This window comes from Schistocerca gregaria, chromosome 5 (genome assembly GCF_023897955.1).
Source record: "Schistocerca gregaria isolate iqSchGreg1 chromosome 5, iqSchGreg1.2, whole genome shotgun sequence".
NCBI lineage: Eukaryota > Metazoa > Arthropoda > Insecta > Orthoptera > Acrididae > Schistocerca > Schistocerca gregaria.
The window spans coordinates 353,333,149-353,347,097 of record NC_064924.1 but is presented as its reverse complement, the minus strand read 5'-3'; the positions used below and the strand labels follow the sequence as shown (position 1 = coordinate 353,347,097).

The 13,949-nt window shown below is 38.0% G+C and overlaps 1 protein-coding gene across 1 annotated transcript in view; it reads right to left on the bottom strand.

Moving 5' to 3' along the window:
• LOC126273341 (dynein axonemal heavy chain 10) overlaps window positions 1–13,949 on the bottom strand; it is a 1,458,287-nt gene that overhangs the window by 722,764 nt on the left and 721,574 nt on the right. Inside the window, exon 106 of the mRNA XM_049976887.1 lies at window positions 10,385–10,611. Within this exon, the coding sequence (XP_049832844.1) occupies window positions 10,385–10,611 (227 nt within the window). The remainder of the gene's footprint in view (window positions 1–10,384; window positions 10,612–13,949) is intronic.

The following is a 13,949-nucleotide window of genomic DNA, read 5'->3' as shown; positions in this document are numbered from 1 at the left end:
TTTTCAAAAATGGCTCTGAGCACTATGGGACTGTACTGCCTAATGCCTAGAACCGCTCGGCCACCCCAGTCAGTGACATTTTCAAAGAAAACACTTTTGAACCATGTTCCATCAGAGTCAAAAGTACATGGTAGACAAATCAAGAAATATGAGGTCTGTAAAAGGAGTCTTTGGAAGACCAGGCCCCTGTTATGGTCATGCTGTAGAAGCAGCTCAATTTGAAATAGTGCAGTAATTTTATCTGTAAGATAAATGGAACTATTCTCACCAGAGCGGCGACAAAAAAGACACTATAACTGTAACAGTTGAAGAACAAAAATGTTGTGGAAGTGAAGAGGTACATCACTCGTGGTATTAAAGAAACTTTTGAAAAATGGTTCAAATGGCCCTGAGCAATTTGGAACTTAACTTCTGAGGTCATCAGTCCCCTAGAACTTAGAACTACTTAAACCTAACCAACCTAAGGACATCACACACATATCCATGCTCAAGGCAGGATTCGAACCTGCAACCATAGCGGCCACGCAGTTCTAGACTGAAGTACCTAGAACCGCTAGGCAACACCGGCCGGTAGTTAAACCAGTACATAAGAAAGGAGATATAGCATCACCAGATAACTATAGACCAATATCACTTTTACCCATAATACCAAAAATAGTAAAATACTCCATGCATAAACAAATGAGTCAATATTTTGAACATAATGATTACTCACCTCCTCACAGTATGGTTTCAGATTGATCCTTTCTACAGTCAAATCAGTTGAGAGTATGGTAGCAAAAATATACTATTGTTTTGAAAATAAAGATATCACCTGTGCTTTGATGTGGTGTCCCACAATATTCTCATAAAAAACTCTACCACTACAGAGTGAGAGAGAATGCCCTATGCCTAATGCAGTCACACTTGGACAATAGAAAACAGTTATTTAAGGTAAATAATCAAATGTCAGAATGTCTCCCAGTTGTAAAGGGCATACCTCAAGGAGCTGTTCTTGGCCCTTTTCTTTTTATTATTTATATAAATGATTTACCTGCAGTTGTACCATGTGATACAGTGCTATATGCTGATGACACAACACTAATCACATGTGATACCAATCTTGAAAATGTGCTACACAACATGGTAGTGGCAATGGAGAGGTGCACTACTTGGTTTGAGGCAAAGGTACTGCAGAAGAATGATAGTAAAACTGAAGCTACTGTGTTCAATCTGAATGCTCCCAGTCATGATAACAAAACAGTAAAATTATTAGGATTTCATATAGATCAAAAGCTCAGCTAGGATACCTACAAAGGGAAGATATGTGGCAAATCGGCACGTGCCATATAACTAACTGCTGTACAAGCTGAGGAGCAGTGTCAGTAAAGAACTTCTGTTATATGCATATTTTGCATTCTTCCATTCATACCTGAGTTATGGAATACTATTATGGGACAGTCCCATAGACTCAAAATTAGTGTTCAAATGCAAAAGAAACCCGTAAGGTGCGTAGTAGAATGTAGCCCATATGAATCATGTCAAGATTATTTTAAGAAACTAAATATAACGACAGTGTCTGGCCTGTATATTTACAACTGCCTTGTCTTCATTAAAGAGAATCTGAGTAAATTTTACTTAAGGAGAATAGTTCATGACTAATACATACAAACTGGACATACAATTAATATGCCACATGCTAGGCTTGCAAAGACACATAACAGCTACAAATATCTTGGGCCTGTCTACTTCAACAAATTACCTGAAAATGCCTACACAGTGCCAGTAAACAAATTTAAAACTAGTCTTTTGAGGTGGATCAAAAGTAGAGTAATTTACTCTGCTCAAGAGTTCCTTGATTATATGACAAATGACTCACTTTCCTAATGAGAATGAACTATAAATTAACTGACAACTCTACATATTCCACACTCTGCAACTATTTTATTACTGTTTCATCTACTTATTGTTAATAATCTGTTTGATCATTTGTTTGTCAATCACTGAATTATGTAGTTCATTTATCTTGTAAATGATCTATTAGGAAACTTCTTGTTGTTATTGACATTTGCACAAATATGTATTGTATCCACCTTGAATTATTATATTCCAGTTAATAACATTTGTGACATCAAAATTTATGTTATTATTATTGTTATTACTATTATGTTAACACTGACGACACCAATTTCATGTAGATATGATTAACTGTGGGATAAAACATTTGTATTTAAAACATATGTATTTAAAGAGCACGAAAAAAGAAATTTTGTTCATTAGGCCAACACCTCAGAAACAGCAGGATAATAGTCAGATTCACAACCTGAGAAGCAGGATGTTAGTTGCATGTGTGTATGACTGTGACTGGTGGATTGCAGAGATTGTAAACACCAGTTATGGGTTAAATGAAATTGTAGTGAACTTTATGCTCCCAAATGGACCAGTGGCTGGGTATAGGTTTCCAGTTGAAGGACAGCAACAATACCATCAGTGTTCACTTCACAATGTTTTGAAAATTGTAAGTGTTCCAGTTTCTATTGGTTCAACAGGAAAGCATCAAACTGTATCAAAAGAAGATACTGAAGCAGTGGAACACCTTTTTAGTTCATTGACTGGCTAATTTCAGGACAAAACAGAGCACACTGAAGTTGTGTAAACTGAAGCTTTTAAGTTTTTGGATCTTTCACATACATTTTGAAACCATTTAAAATGCTTGAAAAATGAGTCTCTTACTCATCTTTCAAAACTAAAATTACGTTAAATAAGGCTAGATTTGGTTTTTATGAGCCTGTTATGTGATAATGTGGTAATAAAACAGGTTGTATGTGTGGTAAAAATTTCAATTGTTTACAAAACCTGTTCAATGGAAAAGTGGAGGGTCTCCTTTTCAGGGAATGTAGAACTATATGATACTAATCCACAGAACAAAAACCAAAATTTTATGGATTGGCATTAAAAAAAAAATCCAAACATTATAAAAAAGTTCAGAATGCTATAGAAAAAGAACTTTGACAGGAAATGGAGGATTTTTTGTAATCATAAAACAATTATCTTTCAAATAAAAAAAACCAACAAAATATTTAGCACTTCTCCAAAGATACAGAATTTTACATTTTTTCCCCCCAAAATTCACATCTTCAAAATGGTATGCGCAGTGTCATCTTTAGAGGACTGTGTCTCAGAGCAGAAATCGTTTTGGAAAAAACAAAAAATACATTTTCTTTACTTAGTCCTTCATTTTAATGTATGGTATAACATCCGAGGCTATGAAGGTACGATTTTTTTCTTATCGTGCCTGAATTGATATGGACTATGCCTATTTATTCTTAACTTAAACTGTAAATGTTACTTCTGTTGACATTGGTAACAAAATTACATATGCATTTACAAAATTCATTAGGGCAGCATTTACAATAATTACAAGTAAACATTGATTGGAGTAGAGCTATCCACAGGAGTGGAATTTTATGTTATGTGGATGAAGGCATCGAGGTTCTACTTCTACGTATGGGTCGCAATATTCTCTAAACAAGATGAATAATATAACTGAGTCTGTTCGATTAGTAACAGATGTAAGGATACACACATCTGTTTGTGGTTTTCAATCACAAAATGTTCAGCAAACAGTGAATCTGGCTTCTTTTATCTACAACTTCTATGGTGTTCTCTGAGCATAGGGCAGATCAATCTCTGACTTTGTCCAATATAGCAATACTGACGCTCTCTGCAGATGATCTTATAAAATCCATTTTTCATTATGCCTAGTTGTTAATCTTTTGAACTCGAGACTTATCTATTCACTGTCAGTGAGACATAGAAATGCACAGGGAAAATCTTTGCTTTCAAAATTTTACTTATCCTACTCAAAGAATAAAAAGTAAACTGCACCATTTCCTTATAAATTCGTTGGGTACAGTATGGATCTGGCTTTCTTCCTCAGTTTTTAATAGAGAATTTTGTCAATGATGTTGGAATCAAATTCATTTTTTGTGGCTGCGGTTTTTATTGTACTGAGCTTCTGGTCACAGTCTTCTTCAGACACAGATATAGAAAGAAGATGGTGGATAAAGTGGTAGAATGCTGCATGTTTGTAGTCTGTGATATGTTGAGAGGAAGCTGGAATGAGTGTGCCAGTAAAGGAGTCCTTTTGGGGGACTGTCGATTTGTGGTTGCTATTTTCTTTCTGTAAGTTGATGTTTAGGAAATTAATGCTGGCACCCATTGACTCCATACTGATATTTTCACTAGTATACCACTGATTCACCTTTTCCATGAACTGATGGACTTTATTTATTTCGATTTTTGTGTGGAGTCTTCAATATGATGGCCTTTGCAAATGTCAATTACAGTTACAAACATAAAATACATTTACATTTTAGCCTTACAGGTAGTAGTTAAACAGTAAATTGATGCTTGTCAAAATACATTAAATCTTACACATATTAATATAACCAATTATTTTTTATACCATATTTTACAGCTATTAAAATTAACCATTTAAAATTTGTTGAGAGAGTAGGGAAATTTTTCAGTTAACAATTCTTTTAGTTTTGATTTGAATTGCTTTTTATTACTCTTTTTCACAAGCTCTGGCAGTTTATTATGCCATATCAGTCCACTGCACCATGTAGCATTGGGCATGTGGCACAAACAGGTAACTGGTCACAGTGTTTGAGCAAACTACTTGCTGGCATACTGTACCGACACAATCCTGTACAGCATATTGCTGCACGCAGCTGACCAGCCAGTTCCATGAGCACCATACAAACTGACATTGGCTCTTACCATCTCCTGAAAGTCAATGAATTTCCAGCTGGACACCAGAGCTGCTGTGTCATTAACAAATGAGGACATGTATTGGCAGCTTGGCTCGTTCTCACTGCACAGAGCTCAGCAACTGGTCATGTCTTACTGCCAAAAACAATTCATCTAGTGATGCTTACAGGTAAGCATATAAGCAAAAAACACTGAGTACATAATAACATTCTAAGAAGTGAAGCCACATAATACGGTTAATATTTTTGACTTGTATGCCTTTATGATATTTGTTTTCAGAATAGTTGATTGTGTAAATGTCACACCAAAACAGTGCCACTGTCTGATCTAGAGTCTCTTTGCAATACATACAATAAAACCATCAATAAGTGGTGCAAATAATTTTACCGTTTTTTTGTCAATATGAAACCATCATCAGCACAACATTTTTGTAGAAATCACACACTATCATTTGTTGTTCAAGATTCTGTTCAGGCCAAGTTTGTTCAGTTGCAGAAACCAAGCATCATATCACTAGTCTCAACCACTTAATTGGAGACATATGTGGTTGTAATTTTAAAAAAAACCAAATGGGACTTCATATTTTTGTGGTGATGTCAAGACAATGACCACTGCTCAGTCCATTCAATCAAGTTCTGACCTCTACCCTATGTATTGCCCAGAGAATTTGTCAACAAATTTAGACAGCAACCACCTCTTTTCAAAAATAGATTTAAAAGATGTTTATCTACTACTCTCATCACACAGAAAATCAAGAGAACTGCTGGTCACAAATATGCTGTTCATTTTGTACCAGTATAATATTTACAATCTGGGGTTGCTAGCATCCCCATCATCTTTGAAAAATACTTAGAGTGACTGATTCAAATTATTCCACATTGTGTTGAAATGAAACTAAACATCGTGTGGCTAGGGCCTCCCATCGGGTAGGCCAGTTGCCTGGTGCAAGTCTTTTGACTTGACGTCACTTCAGCAACTTGCATGTCGCTCGGGATGAGATGATGATGATTAGGACAACACACACCCAGTCCCTGGGCGAGGAAATCTCTGACCCAGCCGGGAATAGAACCCAGCCCCCTTGGCATGACAGTCTGTCGCATTACCCACTCAGCTATCGGGGCGGACCACCGCACTGTGTTAGATGACATCATTGTAATAGGTATGATGCACCCGGAAAACCACAGGAACATTGAATCCCTTTTCAAACAGCTCTTGGAGAACAATTAAGTTGTCAGTTAGACAGATGCAGTTTTTATTAGTTTCTCCATGTTTGGAGGATGTGCAGATTCTACAGCTGTTTTGTTGAGTTAATGAGAAACCACTCCAGTTGCTGATGAGTGTTTTATTGAGACCTCTAGTGGTTTCAGCTGGTAGTGGACTCAATAATTTCTCAACAGCAACTGGAGCAGTTTCTCATTTATTGAGATGCAGTTTTCTCATCTTCAGCATTAAATACCTATCATCAATTCTCAGTAGCAACAGTATTATGCACACAAATGACCATGTCAGTATAATAATAAATGTCAGCATCTGATGACCAATGTCTTTTGTTCATCTACATCTATACTCTGAAAACCACTGTGAAATGCATGGTAGAGGGTACACTCCATCATACCAGTTATTAAGGTTCTTTTGTGTCTTTCATATATGGAGTGCAGGAAAAATGACTGCCTAAATTCCTCTGTGTGTGCTGTAACTAATCTAAACTTGTCTGTACAATCACTATGTATTGTAGTACATTGTTAGAGTCACTGTTTAAAAGCCAGTTCTGGATATTTTGAAAGTAGGCTTACTTCGAATAGTTTATGTCTATCTACAAGAGTCTGCCAATTCAGTCTCTCCAGTATCTCTGTGGCACACTCCCAAGGATCAAACAAACCTGTGATTATACGTGCTGCTCTTCTGTGTAAACGTTCAGTATCCCCTGTTAGTCCTATTGGGTATGGGTCCCACACACTTGAGCAATGTCCTGAAATGGATCATACGAGTGATTTGCAAGCAATCTCCTTTATAGACTGACTGCATTTCCACAGTATTCTTCCAATAAACTGGAGTCTACCATCTGCTTTACCCATAACTGAGCCTATGGGATTGTTCCATTTCATATCCCTACAAAGTATTACAACCAGGTATTTGTATGAGATGGCCAATTCCAAGTGTGACTCACTGATACTGTAATCTTAAGATACTATATGTATTTTCTTTTTTAGGATACTATATGTATTTTCTTTTTTAAGTCCATAATTTTACATTTCTGAACATCTAATAATTATAGTAAGTTGCAAATATTTGCACTACTTTGAAATCTTATCAAGATCTGACTGAATATTTATGAAGTTTCTTTCAGACATTACTTCATTATAGACAACAGCACCATCCACAAAAAGTCTGAAATTACAAATAATATTTTATGCAAGGTCATTAACACACAGCATAGACAGCAAGGCTCCCAACACACTTTGCTGAGGCAGAACTGAAGTTACTACCAGAATCTGATGACTCAATGTCCAAGATAGTATGCTGTATCCTCCCAACCAAAAAATCCTCAATCCAATCACATATTTCACTTTACACCCCATATAATCATACTTTTTCTTGACAAGATCATTTACTATGCAAAGTTTATTCCTCAAGTAGCACAAATTTGCACACCCACTCAATCAGCTGTGTAGCAAAAGTATCAAATTTGTGTGATTGTTTTCTGTAAATAGGTTTTCCAACACCTTGGGGATTGTGTCAAAACAGAACAATATCTGATGCATTATACATTGGGCCTGCAGTTGATGCTCCTAATGGATGGGTTCCAGCATGAGACTGTGGAACTTTTGTCACATAAATTCTCAAGTAGCTCTGAACACCTTCAAAATATTAACAGCAGTGCAAGTATACTGTTTCTAACTTGAGAATGAAGCTTTAGCAATAATTTTCATTGTCAAGATGTTTCATGTGTATTTGAATGGCAGCAATTTTCACCTCTTACAAGCACAAACTTTTTGATACTGACTTTTTATATTGTGCATGATTGCATTAGCCCAGTGGCATGTATAATGGCCAAATACTGATGTTCATGTGCCTGCTTCCTGGAGCAGGCAGCCTCAGCACAATGTTTCTTTCTGTGGCCATGCCCGGACCACTAAAGAGGGGAAGCACACATTGATTTTGCTGGTAAATTTCAGGGAACTCTGTGGTTGCTGGTGCTAGGCACTCTCTCCAACTTTCCCTTTGTGGCATAGATATTGTCAACAACCATGTTACCATCACTATAGCTTTTGTGGTTGAGGAAGTGACACGTACAAATGTGTCTGAAAATGGCTTTCAGTTCATGTCATCAGAGTTCAAGGTTTTCCTGTTTCTACAATCGTAGTGAGAACATGACTACTGCTCCCTTCCACACAGTCTCCAGTGCACAGCCCGAGCCGATCATCTAGACAAATAAAGCTTAAATGCGTAAGTCTTTGCTAATGATGACAACTAAGGAGAAAGCTTCCTTGCCACATGCCAGTCCACCCCTGTCAACATGGGAATATCAGTCAAAATCATGCATAGGCAGAGGCATTGAACCCTGACAGATTTTCTGTGCCCCATGCAGCATGATCAGCCTAATTACAGGTCCACCTATATGCAGGGCACCTGTGTCTGTGCATCCACATTTGGCCAGCACCCAGAGTGAAGCCAAGGGGTCATTGTAGGTCATGGGTGGGCTTCAGCTGTTTGAATCATGGCCAATCACAATTCCTGACATGCCACCAAATCCATCCACAATCACAGTCAGAGTCACTCCCTCTGATGCAAGTACCTGACACCCCAGCAACTACCTCTGTGCCACTTCCCATAAACCTGCACCACTTACTTACTAGTACAACCAGTGCCCTGTCACCTAACTCGTAAGTGAGCAAACAAGTGGGCCATTGAGTGGGAACCAATGAACATGATGCCACTCCCAGTGTCCATGCTTCTCATGCTTTTACTAGTCCCAGTTGTGCAGTATCAGCTCTCTGTCTACCAAATGCTACCAGCTGCATGATGCTCACAGAGTTAAGATGGGTCACTTGCGTTGGCCAGTCCAGATGAGGCCATGCCACTCGATCCCTGGTCAGGAAACTCGGATGCATCTCCCATCCTTTCATGTCAGCTATGACACAAACCTCGCCATTACTGGCCCAAGAGCTGATTTTGGAAGGGTTTTCACTATTGTTATTCATTCTGCGTGCAACTTACATCATCTACTGCTCTGCTAATGGTTTATGCTTTCACATTGGACATGGATAGGAAAGTGGTGTTGTTAGTTTCTCCTGAGATGAGATCCTTTAAACATCTTTGTTTATGCAATGAAGTTATGTTGAGGAATTTGTTTATTACTTAATCTGTTGCATTTACTTTTGTTATGCTCTTTGAGCACTCCAAGAACTTCTGCACAAGTGAGACGAGTTCAAACCATGAAATCAAATAAATCCAATCACAAAGTCAGTATAAAGGCTTACAAGTTGTACTTCAATTGTGTTCATGATGACCAAGATAAGACATTCATGTTGAAAATTACTTGGCGGTCATGTTCACAGCCAATATGAAATGCTGTGCACAGGTTACAGTGGAGATGGTTTATGATGTGACTGATTTAACAGGAAGACCAGGATTTGCCTATGATGGGACTACAGTAAGATGTGGTGGGTGGTTATATTGGACATGTCTTGCACCTTGTCCTTCCCTAGATGTTTTGATTGATGTGGCAAAAGGTTGGGAGATGATGTGGTGCATAAATGGATTAGGATATATTTTGTGTCGGATGGTTGGCAGAATATTTGTTTGCAAGTGGAGGGATGTACTGTGGGTACGATGTTCCTCGTTTTGAGAGTTGATGATAAGTAGTCAGAGCCTTGGTGAAGAACATGGTTAAGTTTTCCATGTATGGGATGATAATGAGAGGTGAGGGGATGGTCCTTTGCAGCTGGTTCTTGAAAGTGGTGGAAGTATTAGCAGTGTATAAGGATAGGATGTGTAAATTTGTAGGCAGATTGTGTTTGAACAAAGTACTTGTCATTGATGGCCTTAGTAAGATCTTCAACACACCGGGAAATGAATATCTGATCACTATGAATGTACCATCCTCAGGTGGCCACACTAAATGGGAAAGATTTTTAGGTTGATGGGATGGCAGCCATAAAAATGCAGGTATTGTTGATGGATAGTGAGTATGACATGGGCACGGATTTGTTTGGTACCACTGGTGATGTAGAGGGCAATATCCAGCAGTGTGGAACAGTAGGCTGAGGAGAACCAGGTGAAATGAATGAAGGAAAATGAAAATTTCAAGTAGATAAAGGAACAACCATTGTGGTTTGATAGAAGTGCTCAAATTTTTCATATATCTTCATCTAATTACCTCTAGTGGCCCACTTACTAACTGGCAGTTCCCGTTTCTATCACATGAATGTCTGGTTTAAATCTGAGTGACCCTGATTATTTAATATAAATTAATGCATCTTTCTGTTTTATTGGCCGACAAATTTTGACAGTAAATGTCCTGATACTTAATATCTTAATGTAAACATGTTCACATCAATGCAGATTTAATTTTTCTGTCTATGTAAAACTCAACAAACCATAGAAAATAAAACTTATTCATACATACCTTGGTCGCCTGACCTTCCCATAGTCATATATAGCTTTTTTGGTTATGTACCGGTTTGTTCGACGCATTTCTCCTAGCATACTTGTCATCCATATCTCAACATGCCCTGACGTCATTACAGGGTCACGAAAGTCCATAATTTCATTCTCACACGAGATCATAGCAGATGCTACTATTATATTATTCTGATTTGGTTCCAAATTAAGACTGGCAATATTATCAAACATCTGCAACATATGTATGTATGATTCAAATAACAATCACACAGAATGTTAAAGACCATAAAACATTCATTAACAAAAAATACACTACTGGCCATTAAAATTGCTACACCACATAGATGACGTGCTACAGACATGAAATTTAACCGACTGGAAGAAGATGCTGTGATATGCAAATGATTAGCTTTTCAGAGCATTCAAGGTTGGCACTGGTGGCGACACCTACAACGTGCTGACAGGAAGAAAGTTTCCAAGCGATTTCTCATACACAAACAGCAGTTGACTGGCATTGCTTGGTGAAATGTTGTTTTGATGCCTTGTGTAAGGAGGAGAAATGTGTACCATCACTTTTCTGACTTTGATAAAGGTTGGATTGCAGCCTACTGCGATTGCAGTTTATTCAGTCATGACATTGCTGCTCGCGTTGGTCGAGATCCAATGACTGTTAGCAGAATATGGAATCAGTGGGTTCAGGAGGGTAATACAGAACGCCGTGCTGGATTCCAACAGCCTCGTATCACTAGCAATCAAGATGACAGGCACCTTATCCGCATGGTTGTAATGGATCGTGCAGCCATGTCTCATTCCCTGAGTCAACAGATGGGAACGTTTGCAAGACAACAACCTTCTGCATGAACAGTTCGACGACATTTGCAGCAGCATGGACTATCAGCTCAGAGACCATGGCTGCGGTTACCCTTGATGCTCACGCCTATCAAGCCCGTTATTACGACCAAAGGTGGTTGTTCTGGGTAATGATTTCTCAGAATATATGCACCCAAATTGTGTGGAAATGTAATCACATGTCAGTTCTAGTATAATATATTTGTCCAATGAATGCCAGTTTAACATCTTCATTTCTTCTTGGTGTAGCAATTTTAATGGCCAGTAGTGTACAAAGTGGAATATAATAGATTACTGGATAGAAGTCATTAGTTACCAAATAGAAGAAGTGATGAGTGCGAGACAGGATTAGCCAACTTAGTCTTATTCCACTACCAACATTCACATCATTTTTCCCCTATATTTAATCTCATTTTGTGAATAACACTATTACCACAGAACTTTATTATTCAGAGCATAGTTTCTCAATTACTAATGGTAATATTATAGTTGGTTCACATTGTAATATTTTTTAAAGAAATATATGAGATTTACAACAGTAATGGAAATTCCTAGACAAAATAATATATAAAATAATGGAAAGGTAACCACCCACTTATAGGTGATAGATGTGTATTACACAGAAACATTCGACAGTCTCAGTATTTACACCAAATTTCCAGCTCTTGCTCTTTCTCTAGCAAAACTATACACACTATCTTTCACACACACACAACCACACAGACACCCATGATTGTAGCAAGACTGACTGTTGATTGTCAGTTATTGAGGGCACTCATCTAGGTAGACAGAGGTGGGGAGGAGACAGGAAAGATCCACAAGGCATGGAGCAAGTCTTTCGACAGATGAATCGAGGGCTGCCTAACAATAAAAAAGGAGTACAGAGGGCACAGCATTTAAGGGCTAGAAAGAGGGGGGGGGGGGGGAGGAGACAAAGGTGAAGATGAAGGGGCAGACTGGATGGGAGGAGAGAAAGGGAGAGGGGAGGGAAAGGGTAGAGAGATGGGAGGGAGAGGGAGGAGGGAGGCAATATGCCTTCATGGGGAGGGGTGGGGAAGAGTGGTAGGGGGAAGGCAGTACACTGTCTAGATGGGCAAGAATTGGCAGGGACAGAAGAGAGAAGGGAAAAGGCAAGATGAGACAGTGAGAAACAGGTTAGCAGAGGTTTAGGCCAGGAGGATTGCTGAAGTGTAGGAAGAGACAATTATTGCACTCATCATAGAACAAACTAAACCGTGGACAATGAGCAGGAAGCAATAGAAAAAAAGAAAAACATGTTAGTATTTTTTCCTTTCCAATGTTAATTATGTAGAGCAATAATGGTCAATACCTAAACTAACATGCAATGACTTTGATGTTCAACTTTATGACTTACTGGTATGAGAAAAAAAAGTGACATGGTGGACAAGGATTTTTTGTAGATTGAGTAGGTAGAAGAATACTGAACAGGGAGATATGGGTAAGGTTGTTGGGAGTATGTTCCACGTTTAAGGACATTGAAAAAGTTAAAGGCTAGACAGAGATTTTGGTGCTGAGTCAGACTGGATCAATACTTGAGGTAGTTAATATTCAAAAAGGTGCTCTGGTGACCTGAGGAGAACTGGATAGACCAGATGACGAAGATGGTTTTGAAGGAATAAGGTTATGGCACTGACAGTTAGTACTGGAATAAAACAGAACAATAAAACCTTACAAAATTTTTCACACCTGAAAATAATTTTCATTGCACTTGCAAATGGAGATAGAAGTTGCAGAGCCACAACAAACCTGCCAAGGAAGTGAAGCTTATGAAAGATCCACATCTAAAGACTGGGAAGTTGCAAAGTCACATCAATACACAGGAAAGGATATAGAAGTAATCTGCTGAATTATAGACCAATATCATTCACACTGATTTGTAGTAGGATTTTAGAACATATACTGTTTGCCAACATTATGTAATACCTCAAAGCAAGTGGTCTATAATCCTTACAGGTTCAGATAATATCACTGTTGTAGAACATATTTTTTTTTTTTAATTTCACAAAGGAATTAGCACTTCTAACAGGGGCTCTCAAACTAATTCCATATTCCTAATTTTGTAGAAGGCTTTTTGACAGCATTCTCACAAGCTACTTCTAAGCAAATTGTCACAGTACATACTAACTGATAGGAGTTCGCCTGGTGAAATTGAAGGCATATCTACCATTCCCCAAGGAAATGTTATGGGCCATCTGCTGTTCTTAATCTGTATAAATGATTTAGGAGACAGTTTAAACAGCTCCCTTAGACTGTTTGGTACTGATGTCATCATTTTGCATCTAGTACAATCATCATAAGGCGAAAACAAATTACCAAATGATTTAGACAAGTAATAAGCATTATATGTAAAGTTGCAGTTGACCCTGAACAATAACATGTGATAAGTCCTCCAGTTTTATTAAATGTAGGTTACACAGTCAATCACACAAACTTAAAGGTTGGTATTAAGCTGGAATCATGATACAGAAAATATTGGGGGAAGGCAAACAAAAGACTGTGCTTTCTTTGCAGAACACTTTAACACTGCAATAAACCTACTAACGAGACTGCTTAGCCTATGCTTGCCAGTCATTTTCGAGATTGTTGCTACATGGTATGGGAACCTTAACAGATACGACTGACAGAAGATAATAAAAAAATTCTAAGATGGGCAGCTCATTTTTTATTATCTCAAAACAGGAGAATGAGTGTCACAGATA